Here is a 22,645-nt window from a genome sequence, read left to right as displayed (position 1 = left end):
CAGTGTGCTGGTGACATCGTGTTCTTAGAAACCTGTCTGTCGCAGGTCATTGGTCCACCAGCAGGATAATGACGGAAAACCCACAAATAAAAGAATATCTAAAAGCACAAAAAATGGGCTATTCTGAAGTGGTACGCTACAAGCCCTAATCTGAATCCTATAAAACATCTATGGAAAGAGCTGAAACATTAGATCTGAAGAAGGCATCCTTTAAACCTGAGACAGCTGTAGCAGCTTGATCAAGAAGAGTGGGCCAAACTATCTGTTGGCAGGTGAAGAAGTCTCATTGGGAGCTACAGGCATCAGTTGTTTGTGTTGATTGCCTCTAAAGGTTGTACAACAAAGTATTAGATTATGGGTCCCATTATTTTTGTCCATGCAATTTTCATTTGTTATATTTGAAATATAATATAATAATCTGATTCAAAAATCAAAAGTAAAGGCTGATTTTTATTAAATATGGAATATACAATGATGGATGCCCATTACTTTGGTCAGTTTCAAGTTACTTCAGAGAAAATTGTGAGAGAATTTGTCCACGTCTGTATACACTAGGTAAAAATTGTGCAGCCAATAAAAATGCTATACATAGACACTTGCATCTAAGGATCTACCATGGTATTTATTCATGTTTGTTTTATGTGTTTGATGTCACTATATCACCCCGAGGAAGGGAACATCAGGAGTGCAGCTTCATATTTGGATGATGCATGGACAATACACATGACTATACACACCATAATGGTAAATGAGTCTCTCTCATTCATTATCTTTCAGATGATTCCATGCAATGCAGTTTATGCAACACTCTCACTTTTGTCATGCAATAGTGGTGGTCATTTTCATGTAGCTAGTTTTTCTCAGAGCCATAGCATAGCCGGTGTTCTATCAAAGTTTGTGACTACATTAGAATGTGTGACCGCTCACATGGGCACACATTTTAATGTAATCACACCCAGTTTTTACAGCGGTGGAATGTGTGACCGGTCACATGGTCACACGTTTTAATGAAAAATTGGGAGAATTGTCCTGTGGCACAAAGCTCTACGGGGGGGGGGGTTTATGGAGGTTTGGACAGTGAGGTGGACAGCTCAGTGTGCTGCTTCACGTGTGTACGGACCGGGGTGTCCGTTGTTTTTTCAAAGCAGAACAAAAGGTAGGGAAGGAAGCGCCACAACTGAGTTGCACCTATCTGAGAGGTGAGGGTCAAAGTGGAGGGGGGCCTAGAAGGGTGGAGGATGAACGGTGCAGAGTGGAAGTAAGGTGCATAGGCGAGGGTGGATCCAAGGGATGGTGGTGCGGAAAACTTCCAATTGGTAGCGCAGAGGACAAAACGTGGGATATAAACAGCAAATGGAGAGGTGAAAAATCAATAACGGTAACTCACAAAATGATATGTAGCCACTCACCGTTAGGATGGTGGTGGCGTGATGTCATCGATGAGGGTCAGAGTGGTGATCATGGAGTCCTTGTCGTTTGTAGCGAGGTGGATAAAGATGACAGGTGGTGGATGGATCAGGAAGTAGCTGGTATCAAGTTGTCCGAATGATGGCAGAGGCAATCCGATCGGGAAACAAATGGCATAAAGGAATTGAGTGATCATAAAGCATGAATCAATGTGTGTTGTGTAGTAACTCACCGCAAAGTAATTGGTGGCGCAATGTCATCGACAGAGAGTTGGGATGACGATCCAGGGGACTCTGGAATAGTGGTGGGGTGGAATTCCAGGTGGAAAAAGTTCACTTGGTGGAGAAAAAATTGTGTCCAAGAGTTGTGCGGATGCTTGATGTCTTTAACGTGGATATATGTTGGTGGCGGCCGTTTCGGGGTGAAACTGGTGGTCCCGGACTGGTAGGGTGAAAGCTGTGGTGGTTGATACAGGGGTTGAATACCCTGGTCACATTGAATCTGTGGTGCCTGAGTATAGAACCATGTGTCAGAGGAACAACCCGTGCGGGAGGGGAGCGGAGGACAGGCCACCAGCGACGAGCCTCAGTGACAAGGGGGTAGGCGGTTCTAAAGGGGTCTAAGTGAGGAGCGTGGTGAGTGCAAAATGACACACACCGCCGGGACCGAGGAGGACAGCCCGGATGTTCACTAAGGCCGTAGGAGCCCAACCCAAAAACAATCCTACAAGTCCTACATACCGGCTTGATAAAGAAGAGTTTGTTCTTCGAAACGCGTTGCCGCCATCCCTCCAGACACCAAGGCGCTGCCGCTGGATCCTCTCCAGGTCCGCCAGCAGCGTGTCCTTTCTCACCCCATTTTGGAACAGGCAGCCATTTGATCCTGGTCTCTTCTAACTATTCCAAATCACATAATACTAGATTTAATTCATTATAATGATCAGGGCTGTCCCTACAATGAGGACACCTGTGATTTTTGCCTCATTTATTCACGTTGGGGGCGGCATGTTTGGCGCAGTGTTTGCAGTAAGCTGTCTGCTGGCCCGGTGGTTCCCTTTATTGATGCAGAGCAGATCAGCAGACAGGTTATGCCCCGGGTAGCCAGCTGCTCATGTACTGTGTGATGTGAAGTCCAGCTCAGCTGATTCAGCTAGGCTGGACTTCACATCACATAGTACATGAGCAGCCCACCTCATGGGGCGTAAACGGCACCAGGGACAGCAGACAGCTTACTGCAAACCTTGTGCAGTAGCCTAGGTGTTGAACACACATTGCGGCAGTGGGCCCCCTGTAAGCAGAAGAGAGTCTGTTTAAATGTGTTAAACTGCTTGACCTCTTCCAGAGGCTTCGACATGTGCACCCCCCAACCCGGCCGACACCCCCTGCCATGTTTCCTAAGCTCTGCTGCTCCCCTTGCAGCCCCAGGAATGCCATCGCAGGTGTTAGCAGAGAGAGGGGAGAGAGACCAGCAAACATCTGATCTCTGATCTCCTTACCGCCGAATGAACCCGGAAGCAACGTTGTTTTTGAGAGGCCAGGGAAGAAGCTGATCAAGCACGATCTGTGGGCTCCAAAGGTAATAGTAGGGGTCTAATAAAGAGGACCTGTCACCACTAAAGTGCTATTACATGGGGGCTTGTGAGCCGTCTATGTGATAGCAATAAAGGTGAGTAAAAAATGTTTTAAAAAGGTTTAAAAAAAATAAAGCTTAATCAAATAAATATAAAAACACCCCAAAATGTTTGTTTAAAAGACCCCGTCCCCGTCCACGCACATACTGACACAGACATTGCATGTTAGGTGTACGCCAAAGTGAGAGCAATAATTATTGGTTAGATCTAAACTGATAACCCGTAAAAGCTTTTAAAGCATTGCCTGGATTTTTGAATACAAGTGATCTGAGTAGCTGTAGAGGTGTCTGAGCACTTGTACTGCACTGTATGTGTAATGGCTTGACATCAGCCTCTGTACAGCAGGGTTAAGAGAGGGGGAGGAAGAAGCAGCACTATTTAGTTTGTAGCACTAGGAGCCAATCGGGTCTACTGTAGTAATTATATGCTATCATAAACCAAATGCTGATAGAAGGAGAGAGCACAGTGATAGAGAAAATAACTTATTAGTCTGCTGATTCTCCTTTTACTGTCCAGTTGCAGGCTGGGGAATAGAAAAAAAACTTGTATGTGTTACAGAACTGCCACAGAGAAAAATCAGGTCTTGTTTCCTGCCAGAAAGGGCTTTGCGGTGTGGCAGAGCTATACAAAGCTGAGGAATGGATGAACAGATACATATAATACAATTCTTTTGGCAGGTGAAATGCCTTCATTATATGTATTTTATCTGTGTATTTAGCTGTTTGTAGTCCTGAAAGTCAGATTCTTACCTTTTTTTTTTTCATTTTCCGGCTTTTCAGTTAAAGATGAACTTATTTTCATACAGTCATTTTCAACAGTCATATAAGTTAACTCCATATACTGTAAATTGAAGGCTGCTGCTTACTGTAAAAATTCTCTCTTCGTTGCAGTGGACTCCTTCCCACTTTTCACAGAATACAAGGCGTTCTGTGACTGGACGAGGTAGAGATTGTGATGTTCATCGGCCCCGCTCCTCCCCTTCCCTTATCCAGTCGCAGACTGCCTTGCGATTAGTGCTAGTACTGCTGCTACTGCTGCTGTTTGTTTTCTTGGAGTTCAGCTTTAAATGGTTTCTATGTTCATAATCTAACATTAAATAAATATGTCTATATTGAATTTCCATAAGTTCTATCCCACTCCTAATAACTAAATCCATCTAGAAGTTTGTAGACTTACTTCTTTTTTTTTTTTTCAAATCCCGTGTGCATGCATCGTAGAACAAACCCCTGTGAATAAAAAAAGTGAACTGTGAAATCACAGAACACAAAAAAGTGCACAAGGGTGCTTTGGTCCTCTTTCAAAACAGAGAGGCAAGATATCCCTGAACCCCCTGGGAAGCAAGGCTCCTGACAGGGGTACGTTGTCTCTGGAGTGAAAATGTACTTTTGCGATAAATAACTTACTTATTAAAGATGCCCGTAGGATGTACTTCCTCAATACACTGGCACCATTTCACTCAGCCCTGTGAATATCTCTATAGGTTGAACTCGATGGACTTGTGTCTTTTTTCAATCTGACTAACTATGTAAACTATGTAATATGCACTTCCTTGTGTCACCATTCACAGAGCCTGCCTTCTAAACTATAACCCAACATCTGAACAATGTAGCATCTTTATTGCTTGCTGGAAGCAATTCATGATGGGCTATATAGTCCTGAAAAATCGAGATTATATCATATCAATCAGCAGGGAAAGAGCTGCAAAGCACACTGGGAATCCAGGAAGATGTGGAAAGTGATGGGCAGACAGAAGGCAACACTCGCTATATAAAATGGTTAAGTAAACATTGATTGTATTATCATAAAAAAATATAGAATGTATTCATATTACAATGCTGATGTTATAACAGGACAGTATATAAAGGGACTTTAAAACTCCTTTAAGAACTTTTTTTTTTTTGCATTCCATATCTTCTTTACTTCACCTCTTTGCCATGCCTTCCTTCGTTTGTTACCTCTTTATTTTTATTGAATTCCTATTTTATCATTCATCATTTACTTGTAAGTTTTTCTCTTTTCCAGTTTCTGTTGTTATAATACATCATCTCCTTTCTTTTTCTACTCCTTGTAACAAATAACATCTGATATGTTTGTGCTGACCTCGGCATTAACCTTTTTCAGCATTAAAAGAACATTAACGGATATCTCCCCCCAATGTTAGTGTACGGACTAGTGTAAATCATGCCTCTTAATCCGATCATCTTCTTCTTTAGTGTAGATTTCATCAGTCCCTCCAGTGTTGATGCGGGTCTCGGATCCAGCGCTGACTCCTCTGTCCTCCTCACCTATGACGTCCCACGGAGTCTGTGCGGGTGCACGCTGCTCCATAAACTTACCTTGTCTCCCGGCTGAACATCTGAACTGCGCAAACACCCGCTGTAAGATCCTTTGCGGCCACCTGAGATTCTTCAGATGTTCGGACGAGAGCGCGTGGCGAAGACACAGGTAAGTTTAAACCTGTTTGGAAAGGTTTTTTTTTTTTTTTTTTTAAGTTTTTGCATATAGCTACTGCTTGCTAGCAGTAGCTATATGCAAAAACACTCTGACAAGGCTTTTGGTAATAAGATATGATACAGTGTGTGACTGCTGTGATCAGAGCCCATGCGTATTTGACATAAAGGAAATACTAAGTTCAGTAGGGGATAAAGTCACCTAGGTAGAATACAGTCATGGTGGTATTTATGTTTGCAGTGTCTAATCTCTCAGTCTGTGCTTGCACACTCTGTTAGTACTGTGAATGGACAATGTCCAGTTGCAGAGATGTGTTCAGCAAAGGGGAGGATGTTGCAGGTTCTGATAATGGTAGCACTACCTTTTATAGTCAGGGACAGAAGCTCTGCCAGCCAAAGAGTGACACTAAAGTTAGACCCAGTAGATGCCAGACAAAAGAGGAGTACGAGGCGCAAGGTCCTGTAATCATGGAGAAGTTCACATCTGCTATGCTGCTGGCTGCAGTCGGGGACTCTTTGGGATATAGAAACTTCAGCTGGGAAATCTGTTCTTCAGGTGTAAAGATTCAGGAGGAACTGAAAGTACGTGGAGGTATTGACAAGCTGGTGCTATCAGCAGACAAATGGCCAATCAGCCACAATACCCTAATGCATATGGCCACTGCAGAGGCTCTTGTCACAGGTAAGGCATTGTCTTCAATGAAGGTGTGTGTTATTAAGGCAACAATATTCTTCCCTCTTGTGGCTATCTAAATTCTACCACTGGTACCACCAGAACACAAAGTTGTGTACTTTCTAGTATTTGTATTGAAAATATATCTCTGCTGTGTCACCGGTAAGGCATTGTCTTCAATGAAGGTGTGTGTTATTACAGCAACAACATCCTTCCCTCTTGTGGTTATCTAAATTCTACCACCAGGACCACTAGTACACAAAGTTGTGTAATTTCTAGTATTTATATTGAAAATGTATCTCTGCTGTGTCACAGGTAAGGCATTGTCTTCAAGGTGTGTGTTATTAAGGCAACAACATCTTTCCCTCTTGTGGTAACCTGAATTATGCCACCAGTACACAAAGTTGTGTACGTTCTAGTATTTACACTGGAAATGTATCTCTGCTGTGTAATTTCTTTGACTCTTCATTCCAAGCTTACGCTATGGAGTACTGAATTCAAGAGATGAAAAGCAGGCAAGGTTCACAAACATAATCTGCTTCTGAAAATGGTCAGTTGCCAAGGAAATGTGATGCTGATTAAGTGTATGAGCATATTTATTTAAAGTGCAGTCAAGTTAACACATTCATTTTACAGCTCTTCCAAAGACCTATGATAGTATTATATTATATCCATGGAATGTATAAGCATAGCATTAGTAAAAACATGATTTTATTATATAATATACATTAGAGTACTTGACAACTGAGAGTCAGCACTGATGTACACATTTGATAGCTTCTTGATGCAATGCAATTGTCCTATCAGAAATCTTTTAGGGCTTGTTCATGCCATACAGTAAATGTGTGGTGGGGTGTAAAGAAAAACACCGGACATGGTGTGAACAAGCCCTGAATCAACAAAGTATCAAGAATGCTGCACGTACTACATCGTATTCAGAGCAACCTTGTTCTGAGTGTCACCATAACCTGGGCATTTATATGTCTTTTTCAGCTATTTCACTCAAAAAATTACAGACTGCAAGAGATTTACAAAAAAAAAAGAAATGTATAACATTACCATTTTCTTTACCAAAGGTAATGATAACAATAGAATACAAGCTGGGTACAGAGTTTCAATGTCAAGTGATGTGTGATCATGTATAAATCCGTTAGTGAAATACAATATAATCGTTTCCCCATATATTAGTGTGCAGTCTTAAGCTTAGATGGGGAGAGAAGGCAGAGCTGTGGGTGACCCTCTGGCTGGCATCCCACCCAGCTCAGTGATGTCACTGGTTGCCAGGAGCTGAGAGTGATGGCTCTGGCTGGGGTGCCACCCAGCTCTTGGCAACCAGTGACGTCAGTGAGCTGGACAGGACGCCGACAGCAGTACCGTGCAAACCTCCCCCCAGTAAGGTGCACTGCCCGCACCCAAAAAACTTCCCCCCATTATGTGCACCACCAGCACCCCCTCCCCTCCCTTCCGGGTCTCAAGTAGCGAAAAGTGTACAGACGCCCCTAGGAAAAGGCATGTATGCACCAACCATAAGGAAGGGAGAAGCACCCTTCCCAGTATCCAGGAAGAGTATGTCTCAGAACATTGTCATTTTTTTTTTTATTTCATGTAGATCTTTCATATAGAAACGGATACCATATTACCACTGTATGCTCTCTGAACAACAAATCTAAAACCTTAGTTGCACAAGCATATTGACATGGTGTAAGGCCATAAACCTGTCTTTATATTTTTGGATTGTATTGGGGAAGCCACATAAATACAGGGGCAACATGTGATCTCCATGCTAAAAGTAGGCGCTGAACCTAGGACTACAGCATATCCAGTAAGCATAAATGGACTAAATGCATGAAGAAAACAAATAAGAATACTTTGGTGTTAACTACTATGTTCACATTTTCCATTACTACATACAGTAAATCCATTATAAAATGTACTTAACTTGCTCAGCTGTACTTTTATGCACTATTTCTGGTTTAGAACATACCAAATGCTGGTCCTCACTGCTGATCCTATACTACACAACGATATCTAAAGAAGTGATGCTTAACTTGTAGCTCCCCAGTCTAAACTTAGGGGCCCTACCGAACATGAGAAAAGTAATTTGTTTTCTATCCATTTTCACAGAAAATGCATAGGAGAATGGATAAAATACTTGATGCAACATTATTACACTGCACAAACGTTTGAGAGCTTCTGTAGGCACTGCTGATGCTTGATGCTATAGGTTCAGAGGTACTTCATATGGTGGTTCAAACTTTATAGGGATCACAAAGCTCCTCAAAGAGTTTCCAAATATACATCAGTTAACAATGTTCAGATTCATTATCACAATTATTATTAGACATTTAACCCAGGCTACATTCACTTATGTGCATGTTTCATGCAGTACAGTTGTAGTGCAGTGTATTTTACATGTGTAGTAATTTATCACTACAGATGGTGTTTTGCTGAAAATCATACCAAAGATTCAGAAAGTAGGATTTTGTAAATGTAGCACACTAATACAGAAAAGTGTAAATGAAGCCATAAGGTAAATCAATTTTTGGTCTAATATGCACATACCCTGTTTAGATTAGATACCCAATTTCTTCCTCTCAGATAAGTAACCACTGACAGCAATGATCTTTTTTGCTATCTGTAATGGTGGAAATTCTTCCCATTGACCACCATGCTACTGTACAGTGAGGTGTAAATATGGTAAATGTTAACAGGAAATCCCTGACACCAGAAAGTTTTTAAAGGGGGACCCCACACAAAAACACACAAAAAAGGGGGGGTTCCCCCTTCACATCAGAGCTCTCCTTTTACACCAGAATCCTCCCTGTCACATCTGAATCCTCCCTTTCACAACAATGTCCCCTTCACATTAGATTTCTACCATCACAACATTTCAAGGCACCATGAGGAAGCTGCCCTGGTTGAGAATGGCTGGTTCAGAGTGACTTTACTAAACATTGGTCTGAGCACGAACTGGGCTTGAATAGACTATGCTCTTCAAGTTATCAATGTATGCATACAATCGATTACACTATTATGTTGATGCTTACTAACAATAAATCTTTAATCCATGTCTTATATTGGTCATAACAAAATGTATCAATTTAACAACATGGCAACATGTAGTTGCTGCAAATATGACAGCTGTTAGCAAGACACAGAGGGCTACAGGAGGATGGCGTCATGTCCTGTACAAGTATATGGAATTATGCCAGTGGGGCTTTGGAAGGAACAGCAATGTAACACAGCACCTCTTACATACAATAATAATATTATATATTATTATACAGTAATCTTTGTTGTGCCGTGTGTTAACATATTATACTTATATATTATTACTGGAACCTATATATGGCTGTCTAGAAGGTAAACAATTATTGAGCATCCTGAAGCCCATCCAGGGCCACACACAAGCTTACCTTGTTTACAAAGCCTTTCTGAATACATTGACAACACTGGAGTAATATAAAACCATACAAATAATGAAGCACATTAAATTAGGAACTGAAACTTTGCTGGTAACAGATTAAAACTAATACTATAGTAAAACAATCCCTTGGTCACTATTTCAGTAATATGGCAGTATACATCCTTTGCCAAAAACCATGACAATGAGATACCTAATGTTTCTCCTGGAGTATTGTTTCTTCTGAAGTATTGTAGTAAGTATTGGTTTATTATATAAACAATGCAAACAATGAGGGTTTACAATATATAGCAGGAGTAGGTTAGAACCTTATTTTAGTTTCCAGTGGTGACAGGTGTTCCCAGATACGTTGCTTTCTGTTTCAGAGACAGTGGTCACAGGGACATGAAGTGAAATCTCCAGCAGGAATACAGACAGCAATAGAATCACTTATTCAAGGTGTTTTCTCTAAAAATCTAGATACATTTACAAGTGAAGTGTGTTCCTACCTAGAGCTGCACTGCACTATAAAAGCTGAGTTGGGATATTAAAGAGATTTGTAAAGCCCAACTTCAGCATGTCTACTAAAAATATATTTGTGTTGTTGTCAGTATTAACAATAATTAGATTTTCCATTACTTCATGTCCTTGTGACAACTAAGGCTGTGACTCTTCCCTATTCTGCTCTAAAACTAACAAATAAGTTGTGGCTAGAATTGACATTATTTAAAATGATGGTTCCTTAGGGTAACGGCTACAATTACAATTAGGGTAAAATTACAATTACAAGTGTTCATGAATCCAACTGGTTTTGCCAATATACATTTATATCTGATAGAGGATTCCAAGAGCCCCAGGGATTAGCTGAAGAGTTAGCACAACAGATGAATTGCTTGTTTTGATAATGGACTGAACCATGCAATGAGAAATTAATCACTGTGATGAGTCATCCATTTGTGTGTGTAAATTGCAGCTTGAACTATTGAAATCTGTAAACAAGACTGTAGGAAAACAGATGTAAATAGGTGAGCCAAAAGCTCCCCCTTCTGGCTAAAATATTACAAACTATTAATATACAATATCTTATTTGTACTTGAAAATATATACTGTATATTTTTAAACATTCTACGTTTTTAATATTGGCAATATTATACAAATTGTACAAAACCACTAAGGAAACACAACAATGATATAATACTATGAGACTTTTAAGGTGTCAATAAGATAAATCAACTAGTCTAAAAAAAATAAGAACTAAAAGAATATTTATTTGTATACATCTTAAAAATGTCTTAAAATAATTTGAATCACTTAAATTATGACATGTGAAAGTCGCATATACAACCCATACATATATCCCTATATATCTATATACATATATATATTTTTCAAATTGCACTGCAATATTAATTGGTGTGAATTGTACACTTTTTTAGCACAGCAGCTTGGTGAGATTGTTACCATAGTGCAGGCCCCTGATAACAATATATACATATATGCAAATATAATAGTCATCATGTTTTCAAACAGCGCCAACTCTTTCAGCTTATCTTTGCTGAACTTCTTGTCCAGTACTGGATTACAAGGGACAGAGCAATATACAGGCAGCACTCCATGTATTAGCTTGGAGAAGTAAAGAATCTATTGTAAGGGATCTAATCAGCATTTTAAATAGTTTAACAACCTTTTGACTTTAATATCACTTTAAGTCAAGATTATGTATTCCTTTAAAAATATGTCAATTGTGCCGATCCATGTGTTATAGAAGGTGCATAGATAGGAATATATCTATGTGTTGTATACAGTATATAACCATTTACAATCTGAGTGATTTAAAATATTTTATGACATTTGTAAAATGTATAGAAATAAAATATTATTTTATTTATTTAAGACTAGTCGATTTGTCTTAGTGACATCTTAAAAGTCCCACTACAATATATTATTGTTATGTTTCCATACGAATATAGGAGGTGGTGTCTTAGACAGGTTTCAGTACACACAATACACAATACATTTTCTTCAACAAAGCAACGGACTATATGCTATGTCCACTTTTTTATGCCAGTCAGGAAATAAAAGCTGTACAATAAGGAGTGGATGCTATAGGTCGTATTTTTCATTCCATACCCACTGTATGTATTTTTACTGATGCTGTAAAATATTAAATATTATTTGTCATTGGGAGACATTATTGAAGGTCTATATATGCATAATGTAGAGAACATAAAAAGACGTGCTGTAATCAGGTATCATGTTATCACTTCTTCCAAATCTAAATATATACGGAACCCGGAATGTTCTCTGCCTTTTGTCTGATAAGTTGGGCACTTGCTTTAATGCCACTGTCTAATCTTCAGCCAAGAGTGGCCTAAATTTAGTTTTACTATTCACCAAGAGGGAATGCAAGTTATCTGAAAATAAACTTGGACAGGGTTAGAAAGATAAGAATTGCCAGGTTGATGAACAGTACAAAGACTGAAATCCATTAAAACTTCAGTTCACTACAAAAACCACCTAAAGATATGTTACTCTATCTCTTATCTTTATCTAATACAACTAATAGCAATAATAATGATAATAAGCACTTATAGAATAAAGTAGTGAAAGTTTACCTTTTAATTTTAGAAAGCTTGCTTTCCCATTTTTGTGTTACACTCAGGAAAACATAGTATACCAAGCTAGATTTGCATGGACAGAAATTAGCACCGTCAGCCTTTCTCAACCAAGGTGCCTTCTGGCTTCCTCAGGAGTGCCTTGAAATTTTCACCCAAGCAAAACAAATGGCATCTCTCTGTGCTACCACTTGCCCTCTGTGTATACTAAATGCATGCATGCAGTGTACAGAAGGAGAGGGACCTGGCAACAGCTAGACAGCACAATAAAGCCTAAGTAAATAAAAATTGTATTTCTATTTTGGCCAATGTTTTTATTTTGCTTTTTTGTGATGACATATAACCCACCATCAAATTACATGGCCTAAGTGTTACTGCTATCGGAGTTAGCAAAGCTGCTATACATCACACTTGTCTCTTTGAGCTGTCCCCTATCAGTATATAGACATGTCAGTACGTATATATACAATAACACTGTAATATTCTAAATAAGTCAAGGAACTGAATATTTCTGATTACTTAATACTGTTGTGTCTGGAAATTGTTTTTACTTCACTACAGACTACTGGTGCTTGGAAGACCTTTACCGTGCAATGGTGAAGCACTATGTTGATACAGTGGACAAACTAAAGGGACGGAGACCAGACCCAGCAACCATTGAAGGATGCTCCCATCTAAAGCCAGATAACTACTTACTTGCGTGGCATACCCCATTCAATGAAAAAGGTGTGATTTTCACAACTGTTATTTCTATTAGCTACATATTTATATTTACGACTTAGATCAGTGTGCAATATACTGTATATGTATCCTAAGTAGACTTAAAGCATATGTAAACCTAAACTAAAAAGTCACATTATGTAAAAGAGCTACTGAAAATCATTTGTACAGTATGCATGCAAGATTCCTGACCCTGCATTGAACATTAGGCTTTTATAACATTCTGTGCTACCATTACAGGCTAAGAGAGGTTCAAAGTCAAGCCACTGGCAAGCAGATAAATGCACAGCATACACAGGAATGGTTTTACCATCCAAAATACCTACATTTTCTGTAGAGCTAGCTTTGTGATCCAGCACCCCAACTAGACAGCACAGCCAGCTATGTGACCTCCAGTGCAGCATGAGAAGCACAGCTTGGTAAAGAACACACCGATAGCTTGCTTATTGGACAATAAAGGAATCGCAGCACAGTGATGAGCCATCAATTGGCTTTGTCCTCTTCACAACCTGCACATGTGCACTGAGGCAAAGCCTGAATGGATCTTGGTGCTTGCCTCCTTTTCCTAATCTTCTGTGTAAGCTAATATCAGGACAAATGTAAGTACTAGTAATTTTTTTCCATGACTACATTGCTGCTTAAATTGGTGTTTCCTCATGTCTTCAGACTTGGTTTAATTATGACAGATTTTTTTTTCAGATGACAAGGAAGTCACCTGTGTACTGAGAAATAGTAGTTGTAAATATTCCTGAAAGATATGCATATTTATCTGTGAATGTTCTCAAAAGCTATATTACAGGGGTAGTGAACTAAACTTCAAGGAGGTCTGGTGAGTAAAACTGTCATCGAGCAGAGGTCCAAATCGCGGGCAGAGCCACTCAATGTGTGTCCATACCCTGGTTTGCCATTTAGGCTGCATTCACACCAGCAGCTGCACTACAAGGCACATCTGCTGGTTTGTGTTCCCAGGCACAGTGTTGAAGTGCTAATCCTGGTGCCACTCTGCCACTTGATCCGTGTCCAGACTGTGTTCTGCCATTTAACTTTCACAAACTTTTATTGAATTTCCAACAATACAAAGAAATGTAAAATCGAGACCTTATGCCATTTAAATGACAAGATTGACAAAAAAAAATCTATTTCTATTTTGAATTAAACTTTTTTTATTGAGAATTAATCAAATAATATGAGTGCTATTTAGAGCATAAATACAGAAATGACTGAAAACAAGTTTTCTGCATAGTGTGAAAGTGGTAGCTTATGTTATTAGGGTATTTTCTTTTCTGATCCAATGTTCTTAGGGTATTATCTCTTAGGACTGTATGTTCTTAGGTTATTATCTCTTAGGATTGAATGTTCTAAGGGTAATATCTCTTAGAATTGAATGTTCTATGTTGCATCCAGTACTGCATATATTCAACAAAGAAATCTATACAATACCATGTATATTCGTAAGCTAATGCATTTGCACAACACATTTCTTACAAACAGACCAAGTGTTTGAGGCTCATGATATACATTTTTGCAGAGTTGCTTTCCTGGCAGTTTTTTACAACCTTTATTTATTCTTATTACCTGTAAGTCCAACATACCAAATGCTGCCCATTCTGCTAACAGTAAATAGTTCACTAAGTGATTCATAGTATTCTGAACAATTATCCTCCAGAAGCATTGTATTTTTAGGACATGTCCAAAAGGCTGGTGAGTAATCACATTTTAAGCACTTAGGTGATTGGCTAAGTCCCATGAGATAGGAGATATGTGGTGAGGTGTACAACTGATGGTATATTTTTAACATCATCTTTCTTTATGAAGTTGCTGTGACAGATTTCCAGGATGTGTTTATAGAGGTGAGAATATCATTTGTGTTCTCAATGTGGAACTATTAAGTAAATTCATTTAATATTGTGGGACTTTCTGATAGTCCAGTCGTTTGCGTAGCGTGCATATACCTACAATATCACTTTTTTGTCAGGTTTGGGTTCTGTAAGCATCTGGTCTATGGAATCGGTGGGGGGAGGGGATTAAGGATGACATCAATATATGAATGTGGTTGCAGAAATACAAAGGGTTCTGAGTTGACACAGGGGCATGTTTTCAATGCTCTGTTGAAGGTTCGGAGTTTCTTTGTGGTAGGTAGAGTTAAAAAGTTCTGAGTTGTTAATTACATACATTTTTGTAGGTGCTATTTCTGGTTACATTTTAGTGGTCAGTGTTGTGACGTACGCACGGGGACAACGTAGGACAACAATCTCATGCCAGCAGACTGAATGTGATCGTCACTAGGGTTGGTTAACCCTGCAGTTAACCCTTTACGAACCAATCGTTCGCTGCCACCACGTGTTTTTGACGGAAAACACGGACCGAGTCCAGCAAATGCTGTGACAATTCAAAACACTTAAACAAAGCCTATGATACCGCTGTCCTTTCAGACAGGAATATGTCAGGTCTCAGTATACAGAAGCGCTCTTCACAGAGGCAAGGATACTTTAAGTTCTTATTTAGAGCATAGAGATAAGCTTAACAATTTTTAAGACCGCCCTTAAAAGAAATGGTGCGGGAAACTATACAGAATAAGATATTAATAAAGAGATATAAAATATATAACAACAGTAAAATAATAAAAAGGGAATAAAAAGAGAATACTTAACAGTCCTGGCTCTATGAGTTCTGACAGAGTCCAGTACAATAAACAGCAGAGGGGTCTGAATGGCTCTCTTGCACAGATGATATCCAGATATTAAAGGGGAACTCTTCCTGGATGATACAATCTTCTTGATGTTGCAGGAGTTCCTTTTCTTGATGTTACAAAACAAGAGCCTTTTCTAGCTGCTCGCAGCATTTTTTTTGTCAGCTCTCTAGGGGGTGTCAAGGAGCCGGCCCCTAAGGCAGGGCTAGGGAGGGAGAGCAGGAGGGATGAGCCTTTACGATGTCCTGCTCTGTTCCTTCCAAACGGTTAAATTCATAGCTAAGAGGATAATTGACTATTCATATCCAACATGGACTATTTTTGCTATGTCTGTTTCTGTCTCGATGAGACACCGCTATTTGTGCCATTCATTTTACAATATCACTCTCAAATTCCAAATTGAGTTGATATTTTAACTCAGTTTTCTGACTTTTGACTGCTGGGTTACCTGGGTAATTAACTCTCCCAGGCCCTGCTTGTGTTTATATAAAGCTTTCAATGGCTAATTTATTAGGTGATTAGCTGAGCTGGGCAAAGCCATTACCATGCATTAGCGATTTGCGACACTCTCATAAAGGAGTAATTTATCCCAGTCCACAGCAGGTCCAGCGGAAACTCTAGATAAACTATTAGGTTTTAGTGCTTCGCCTAAGAGCTATAAAGATTACAAACCCAGATTAACAGATCTCTGGTTTTTGGAATTTTGAAGAGACCTGGCAAACTGAACTAAATGAAGGGTTGCATTTGCTTCAAGCTAGATATATTTCATATTAATAGGCTCACACCTCATTATAACCACAAGAGTTAACCCAAAGTGGGAGAAACAGTAAAGAACAGCTATTAAGTTGGTATTTGGTTCTTAATTTTATGCCATGCCCCTATCAACAAGTGTATAAAAGCAGGTTCGAGGTGACTTATTAGGGTTAGAGGTCTTCATGCATATGTCAGAGGTAAAAAATTGTAGTACACAACAGCGCTCAGCATGAACAATTCTTCAACATCGGATGTTGAGGGAGAAGGCTGCCGTCCTCAAGGTCACTGGGAAGTATCCTCACAAAACATATAAAACAAAATAAAACAAATAGCGCCTTCTCCTAGTGTATTAACGTTTATTGGATGGAGAATTAAAAAGTAATAAAAACTACTCACATAGAGGTATAGCGGAATGAGCAATGGGAATACAGAGCGGGTCCCGGAGAAGACCAACTGTCTGACGCGTTTCGGGGGAGCTTCCCCCTTACTCAGAGCTGGTATACTATAGAAAGGCCCAAAGATATTTACTGTGTGGAGTTCGTGTGGCAATCAACCAATTTGCAATCAACACAAAGCTACCAATCCACTGTTATATAGTACACCAATGAAAGCCCTAATGACACTGAATAGGACAAGCTTAGACCCAATAAGGAGCAAGGGCTGATCTCTTACCTCATATTAAAAAGCAGTAACTCCAACAGTTGTTGGCGCTGCCAGGAAGCTCCGCGAGATTTACTCCATATATTCTGGACCTGCCCCAGAGTGACCCCATTTTGGTCTTCAGTTAAGCCCCTACTAGGCAAATTTACAGATAGGGAAATCCCTCCGGACCCAGCCTTTTTTCTCCTTCATCACAACTCCCTCCCCAGGAAAAGCTATAAGGCGTCTATCCTCCCACACCTCCTGAACGCAGCACGTTGTTGTATTCCGGCACTGTGGAAATCACCCCAGACGCCCACGATGTCCATGTGGCTTCATAAAGTTGGAGAGGTGGAGAGAATGGAGGACCTGGTCTGGTCTGGACGGGGCCAACAAGCCAAGCACTGCAGGACATGGTTCTATTGGACCACTTTTACGCAGACATCCGAATTTCATGCCATGTTATAGGGTTCCCCCATGAGGCAGGAAGCGACCGAGCACGCAGTGATGGATGTCTGGGGACTGGCCCACTGACCTTATTTCCCACCCCTCTTCTCTCTATACCTCTGTACCGCCCTTTCCTCCTACCTGCTCTGCTCCCCCCCCCCTTTTTTTTTTCTCTCCCACTGCTGGCTTACCCTGCCCCCTCTACCCTACCCTTCCTTTCTGGTAATATCTCAGTGGTCTGTTTAGATAACCAACAGTGGAAGATAGAGGGGATGGCACTGACGCGGGGTCCCCTGGTTTCACCTGGGCCCGCGCAGTTATACGGTGACTTACACCAATCTCAGATGCACTTTATACTACCTAATGTTTATACGCGATACCCCTATGCTTCTGGGTATGTTTGACCATTCCACATGGGTATCTTCCGCTGAGACTTAAAATAGTTACTGATGGCTATTATGTACGCTTCTTACGATGGTGACATTATAACCACAGAATATGCTGTTATATCTGTGTCATGCTGTTATTACCTGTATTACCCGTACTTATACTTTTTGGAAAAAGATGAAAAACCTTGAAATAAAGAATTTATTTAAAAAAAAAGCAGTAACTTCAGTGACTTCAGATCTACCAACATGTAAGCGTTACCTGACACTGTCCCATGTGCGCCCAAGCAGAAAGCAGACATCATCACAGGGGAGGGGCCCTATTGTGCGGGAAATGCTGAGTAGGAGAGGGGTGTCCGAGCTGAATGCTGACGTCAATGCAGGGGGAGGAGCCTAGTCAGCAGTGTGGGAAACTGTCCAATGACAGGAGAGGAATGAGTCCTATGCTGTCCTGCATAGCTCAGAGGATTATGCCATTTTTTGTATTAAGATTTATTAATAATGCATGTTGCAGGAATTTATTATAATACACATTATTAGTGATGTGCTAATGGTTCACATTATGTGGGGGGTTGCGAGTGGTGCATGTTTCCTAGGGCGGTACAGGGGGTGGCATCTGGCTTCCCGCCGGGCTCACTGACATCACTATTTGCCACGAGCTGGGCCAGACGCCCACTAGAGCATCACAGGTTGGTGAAAGCTCTTAGCAACCTGGGACGCTCTGGCCAGAAAGGGGACAGCAGGCATACCTGCCGCTTCTCCCCCCCCCACATGACCAAATAAGATGCCGCCTAAGGCAAACGCCTCATTATAGTGACACCCCTGCACCTGATTCTTTTTTGGGTTTCACCTGCCTACCCCCAGCTTGTTTACTGGACAATGCCAGAGCAGCAGCACATTGATGAGGTAATCTCTGTTTTCCCTTTTTTTAAGCTTGTATACAATGTTAGGATGACACCAATGTGCAAGGCAATAGAGCTTTGATTAGCTCTAACTGCAGCATTTTCCACTCTTCTTGTGAAGATGATTGCAAAAAACTAACAGAGGCACATTTGGATACTATACTAGCAGTAATTTAAAATAAATAGTAATTATTTTTTAAACAAATACATTGCTGTGATACATGGATTTTTTTTATATGGATTTCAGCTGTAATAAGCAATACATACATGAATCTAGTCCATTTACAAAGAGCAATTCTGTATTTGTAAATTATAATACAAACATTTGGGATGGCCTAGATTTATTACCAGGCTTTTTCTTGGCCATACAGCTTTAAGAGGTGAAATATATTTTTCAGTCAGAACAAAAGGAATAGTTAGTTGAATTTAGACATTTGTATTACCTTGATGAAATATCAATTCACTATCGTATTTTTGGTTTGTTTTAGGTTCAGGATTTGGAGCAGCTACTAAAGCCATGTGCATTGGAATGAAATACTGGAAACCAGAAAGGCTGGAGACCTTGATTGAAGTTAGCATTGAATGTGGGAGAATGACTCATAACCATCCAACAGGTAACATGTACTCATAAAATCATGGAACTAATACATCAAATATTGCTTAGCTAAAATTGAGTTTCATTGGTTATTTGAAGAAGGATCTAGGATTTTCGGAAATTAACCCTTGCTTTGGGGCTACCCCAGCACTGCAAGGGTTAACAGCTTGTTAAAGTGTGGGTACGGAGATGTGCAACGGAGAAGCTATGGGGCTGAGCATGGAGTAGAGCATGTTTAGTAGACAAATTTTCTCTTAGTTTAGTGAATGCGGGAAAGCTGTGCTGACTTTAATCATCCAATCATGTGCAAGCAAAATCCTTGTTTTTTATTTTGTTTTGCATGTCATTGGGTATTCTTTGCAAAGTAAATTTTCACCATATACACTGAGCCAAGTGAAAATTCCCTTACAAGGTGAACATGTTTTATTCCTTTAGTAAACCAATAACGTTGTGTCTAAATTGGACATTGTCATCAGGGGGGAATGACACAAGGGTCGTGTAGAGAAAATCTGGCTTGAGAAATAACATGAGGGTGGGATCCTAATCTAAAGAAGCTATTTTACTGTCATGCTCACCCTCTGGCTTCAATGCTTTGGGTCACTGACTAAGAACAAATATGCAAATAAGAACTTTTGCCTTTACTTTGACTTTCCCAATATAAGTACTTGCTCCAGATATATGGCTCAGAAGTCAATAGATCAGCACAGTCCCTAGGCAAGTGATATTTTTAACAGGCTAGAATGGAACTCTTCATGTTGCTGCCAGATAAGATTTACTTTAAAGAGGCTGTATTGGGTAGATGTGTCCTTGTGCTAAGTATGCAGGCAGACCATGCAAAGTCCCAAATCACTGTAGCTGCAAGCAGTCATTATCTGTGTCACACTTCCTCCCTAGTCAAAAGAGCAATGAGACCTGTCAAAAGGTCAATGTTACTACAGCTTGTGAGACTATCATGTATGGTAGAAACTGTAAACTTTGGACCACATCAACTCCACCACCAACTTATTCACTAGGACTCACATTCTTTCTATGGACAAACATTTTCATGTCCAGCTATGTAGTATGCAACTTTCCATCTCTAGAATAACTATAATGAATGGGGTTAAGGAGGTGCAGAAAAGTGCAAAGTGTATGGAGCCCAAGCTTTCACTCACACTTCTATAGGTAAGTAATCTTTGGGTTTCTGAGCATATGCATTTATATTTGATCAATATAATTGCTGCCTTTAATGAAGGATGTCTATCTGTTTTTTATTCGAATAAGACCAAAGTAAGTCTTACACATTGCACAAAAATATTATGAACCAAACACGTGCTTCGCCAGAAATCCTTTAATCTCTTGGCTTGGCACATCCTATGAGTAGCAAGTTACAAGGCACATACAATTACAGAGCTGGTAGAAGGATATCTTCTTCCAGTTAAAGCTCCTGGTGTGTTAAATCATTCACTAAATGCAGAGTCAGAAAGAATATCTCATGACAGGAGAAGAAATAAACAACTAAATGACTGGTGAGAATATTATTGTAGCAGTAAAAATGCATATTAAAAGGCTTTCTTTTTTTTCCTGTAGATTTATCCACAATTACAAACTGCTTGAAAATTACACAAAACATAACAGTGCCAGAAAGAGAAAGACAGGCGCTGATTTCCTATTTTCCTTTTAGATGGAAGATAAGGATGCTTAAATATTTGGGAATTAATTTAACACCTAGAATTACGGAGTTATACCAATCTAATTATATCCCGATATTAAACACAGTTAAATCAGATTTAACATCCTTCTCTTTATGGAAGCTTTCATGGGTGGGTAGAATTAATGCAATAAAGATGATGACCCTCCCAAAAGCATTATTTGTATTCCAGATGATACCTATCGAGATACCTAGGACCTTTTTTCAAACATTGCAGAAGGTTATATCTAAATATATATGGCAAAATAGGAAATTGAGATTATCAGGGAATACCCTGAGCAGAACGAGACGAGAGGGAGGATTGGCCCTTCCTGACTTCAGGATTTACCACTTAGCGGCCCAACTGATTAGAATAGCGGATTCGACGTTCGGGATAGGACAGAAAAGCTGGGTGCTGCTGGAGACAGTATTAAGCGAAACTACCCTTGCGGGGATGATTTGGATACCACCATCAAAGAGACATATGTCCACAAATACACTACCATTTACTATATCAACTTTAAGGACATGGGATCGGTTATGCTGTAGATATGGGTGGTTGTATAACTCGATCCTTATGCCACTACCGGGGAATGAGTATTTCCCGCTAGGGAAATCTGATTCTGCATATCTAAATTGGAGTAAGTTGCCTAGTCTAAAAGTGAAGGACATTATGTCAGGAACTGCAATATGTTCGCTGCAGGAATTGAGGGAGCAATCGGGGAACCTATGCGTTAGATTGGTGGAGATATCAGCAATTACAGCATTTTATCCAAATTTTACCTAAACCCTTGAGAACAGGTAGTGAATTAACAGAGTTTGAGTCCATCTTAGGAGCTAAACAGGCACCACAACATTGTCTTTCACTTTTTTATAAAGCGATTATTACAAAGGAAAGCGCAACAACACCTGCGTACCTGAGAAAATGGGAAAGGGAATGTATGTTTACGCTTACACAAGAAGAGGAAAGAAAAATATTAAGTTTAGTTACGCCACAACCATAGATGTAAAAAAAATGGAGACAGACTATAAACTGTTAACAAGGTGGTATCATGTCCCGCAGAAATTACAAAGGATACATTACACAAATGAATCATGTTGTTGGCTGGCATGTGGAGCGAAGGGAACTTTTGCACATATATGGTGGGATTGCCCTAAGATAAGACCATATTGGGGAACGGTGAGGAATACCATCAGGCAAATCTGTGATGTACAGCTACCCATAGATCCCTGGGTGTTCCTATTTCATCTCACAACAGAATCGGTTAAGGTATACAAAAAGTCCCTAATACCCCATATGTTAAATGCAGCCAAATCTTTGATCCTGAGTAATTGGGACACAACTAAAATTCCTTCCATCTCTGAGTGGTTTGCAAAACTGGACTCAATTAGGTTGATGGAAGAGTTGGTGAAGATGAAGCAGGATAAATATAAGTTGTTTTTTTTTTTTTCAAACATGGGGAAAGTGGCTAGAATTTAAAGAATCAGATGTGTATCGCTGATTATGTATGATAAAAATTGGACCCAAGATTAACAGGGAATGACTATTTAATATGGAATTGTTGAAAGTGAGGAAATATAAAAGGAATAAAGAAAAAGAAGGGGATGCCATTGATAAAAATGAAGTCAAGTAAAGATTTGTAAATTATATAGCCTTGAAGGTATAA

General features: G+C 39.8%; 1 protein-coding gene across 1 annotated transcript in view; it reads left to right on the top strand.

Moving 5' to 3' along the window:
• The first annotated feature begins 5,955 nt into the window (after nucleotides 1-5,955).
• ADPRHL1 (ADP-ribosylhydrolase like 1) overlaps nucleotides 5,956-22,645 on the top strand; it is a 29,422-nt gene continuing 12,732 nt past the window's right edge. Inside the window, exons 1-3 of the mRNA XM_018562253.1 lie at nucleotides 5,956-6,169; nucleotides 12,740-12,904; nucleotides 19,203-19,328. Coding sequence (XP_018417755.1) covers nucleotides 5,956-6,169; nucleotides 12,740-12,904; nucleotides 19,203-19,328 — 505 coding nt within the window. The remainder of the gene's footprint in view (nucleotides 6,170-12,739; nucleotides 12,905-19,202; nucleotides 19,329-22,645) is intronic.

The sequence above is a fragment of the Nanorana parkeri genome, unplaced genomic scaffold (assembly GCF_000935625.1).
Source record: "Nanorana parkeri isolate BGI_ZX_2015 unplaced genomic scaffold, ASM93562v1 scaffold567, whole genome shotgun sequence".
Taxonomy (NCBI): domain Eukaryota; kingdom Metazoa; phylum Chordata; class Amphibia; order Anura; family Dicroglossidae; genus Nanorana; species Nanorana parkeri.
This window is presented reverse-complemented; position numbering and strand designations above follow the sequence as displayed.